The 1801-nt window shown below is 43.2% G+C and overlaps 1 protein-coding gene across 1 annotated transcript in view; it reads left to right on the top strand.

The window, feature by feature from the left end:
• Nucleotides 1-1382, top strand: part of LOC118747644 (transcription initiation factor TFIID subunit 4-like) — a 12120-nt gene extending 10738 nt beyond the window's left edge. The window contains exons 3-5 of the mRNA XM_036481693.1: nucleotides 155-751; nucleotides 818-929; nucleotides 1254-1382. Coding sequence (XP_036337586.1) covers nucleotides 155-751; nucleotides 818-929; nucleotides 1254-1282 — 738 coding nt within the window. The 3' untranslated portion in view covers nucleotides 1283-1382. The remainder of the gene's footprint in view (nucleotides 1-154; nucleotides 752-817; nucleotides 930-1253) is intronic.
• The last annotated feature ends 419 nt before the right edge of the window (nucleotides 1383-1801 follow it).

The raw sequence follows: 1801 nt of genomic DNA, 5'->3' as shown, positions 1-1801 counted from the left end.
CTAAACATTAAGTATTCGTAAACTTGACTGTTGGCTTTGCTTTTTTTTCCTTTGTGATTTCATTCATTTCTTTCACCTTTGTTTAAGTTGCGTATTTTTTCATGATTTGCGTAGACCAATTAAAGTAATTGATTTATTTTTGGTGCATCTGCAGTCGATGGCAGTGTCCTCGTCCACATCCAATAATATTGTTGTGAACTCCGTTGCATCGAATACTGCCGGCCCACATCATTCATACACGTCCCAAGCGAATATAACATTGCAGCAGCCTCAGCATCATCAGACCACACTGCAACATCAACAACAGCAATCGCATCTGCAATCGCAACACCACCAACAAATCCACCAGCAGACGCAACATTTGCTCCCTCAGCCCCAGATTACCCAAATACAAACAATTCCAGCACAACATTCAGCCGGTGCGACCGCCTCTACGGGCACTTCGAACACAACGACAATGAGTAACAACCACAGCGCGGTGGTGTCCACGGCAAGTGCCGGCACAACGACGGGGACACCAACTATGGCGACAACGCAAAGCGCTGCGCAAGGAAATACCAAAGAGAAATGTCGAAAATTCTTGGCTAACTTAATTGATTTGGCAACGCGCGAACCCAAGCCGGTGGAAAAGAATGTGCGTAACCTTATCCAAGAGTTGGTAAATGCGAACGTTGAGCCAGAGGAGTTTTGCGATCGGCTGGAACGACTGTTAAATGCCAGTCCACAACCTTGTCTAATTGGATTTTTGAAGGTTTAATCATAGCGATTTTATATTCGAGTTGAAATTACAATGGAATATTTTCTCTTTTGCTTACAGAAAAGTTTACCGCTGCTGCGTCAGGCGCTTTTTACTAGAGAACTTGTAATTGAAGGCATTAAGCCCCCCCCCGCAGCATGTAGCCGGTTTGACTACCTTACAACAGTTTCCGGTAAGTAATCAATTTGGAATATATGTTTTTGAAGTTAAACTTCTTTAGCGACAACAACAACAATAAAACAATTATTACGGAAAATACCATATTATTATATGAAATCAGTTTTTGTATTATGAACTTTTGTGGATGGTCGATTCATAATATGAAACAACAGAATGCAAGGGTTTATCTTGTATCGTTTGAATTCATAATATGAGGGTTAGCTTGTACAGCTAATGTATAGAGAGAAGCTTCAGTTTCCTAGTGTAGCTAGCGCACTCACTATTTACATTTTTTATTTTATTTTGCCTTTTTTCATTTTGTATTTATTTATTACAGAAAATTCAAGCGCAAATACGCCCCATTAGTCAAAATCAAACGACTACCATCGGACAGACGCAAGTGAGAATGATTTCGCCTGGTGGGCCAGGTGGTCCCCGACCTATTGGACATACGACGATCACAAAGCAGCAGGGTGGAATTCGTATACAAGGTCCCACCAGCGGGCCTCGACTTGTCAATGCCCAAATCCGAGGACCCATTCCAGCGTCCATACATCAGTCAAATGCGCAACTCCCTACTGCGCCGAACCAAGCGGTGAGTTAATAGAAAGTCATTTGACTGCTGAATTGGTTTGAACCAATTGTTTATCCACAGAATATTGTACATATAAGAGCTCCAACAGTAACACAAATTAGCCGACCCGCAACGGTTCAAATACGTACTGCGAAGGGCAAAAATGCACCACCAGGCATTACGCACGTCAAAGTTGGACAGACCCAAATCAAGGCGATCTCCTCGCCTGTACCATCGCTTGTCACGTCAAGTCAGCCGCCCTCACTCGCAGCTATTTCCAACAGCTTACCACCCTCGTCAACACCATCGCT

The sequence above is a fragment of the Rhagoletis pomonella genome, unplaced genomic scaffold, assembly GCF_013731165.1.
Source record: "Rhagoletis pomonella isolate Grant_MI unplaced genomic scaffold, Rhpom_1.0 Rhpom_scaffold_00012, whole genome shotgun sequence".
Taxonomy (NCBI): Eukaryota; Metazoa; Arthropoda; class Insecta; order Diptera; family Tephritidae; genus Rhagoletis; species Rhagoletis pomonella.
Note: the sequence above shows the minus strand (reverse complement) of the source record. Positions and strands in the feature narration are given on the sequence as shown.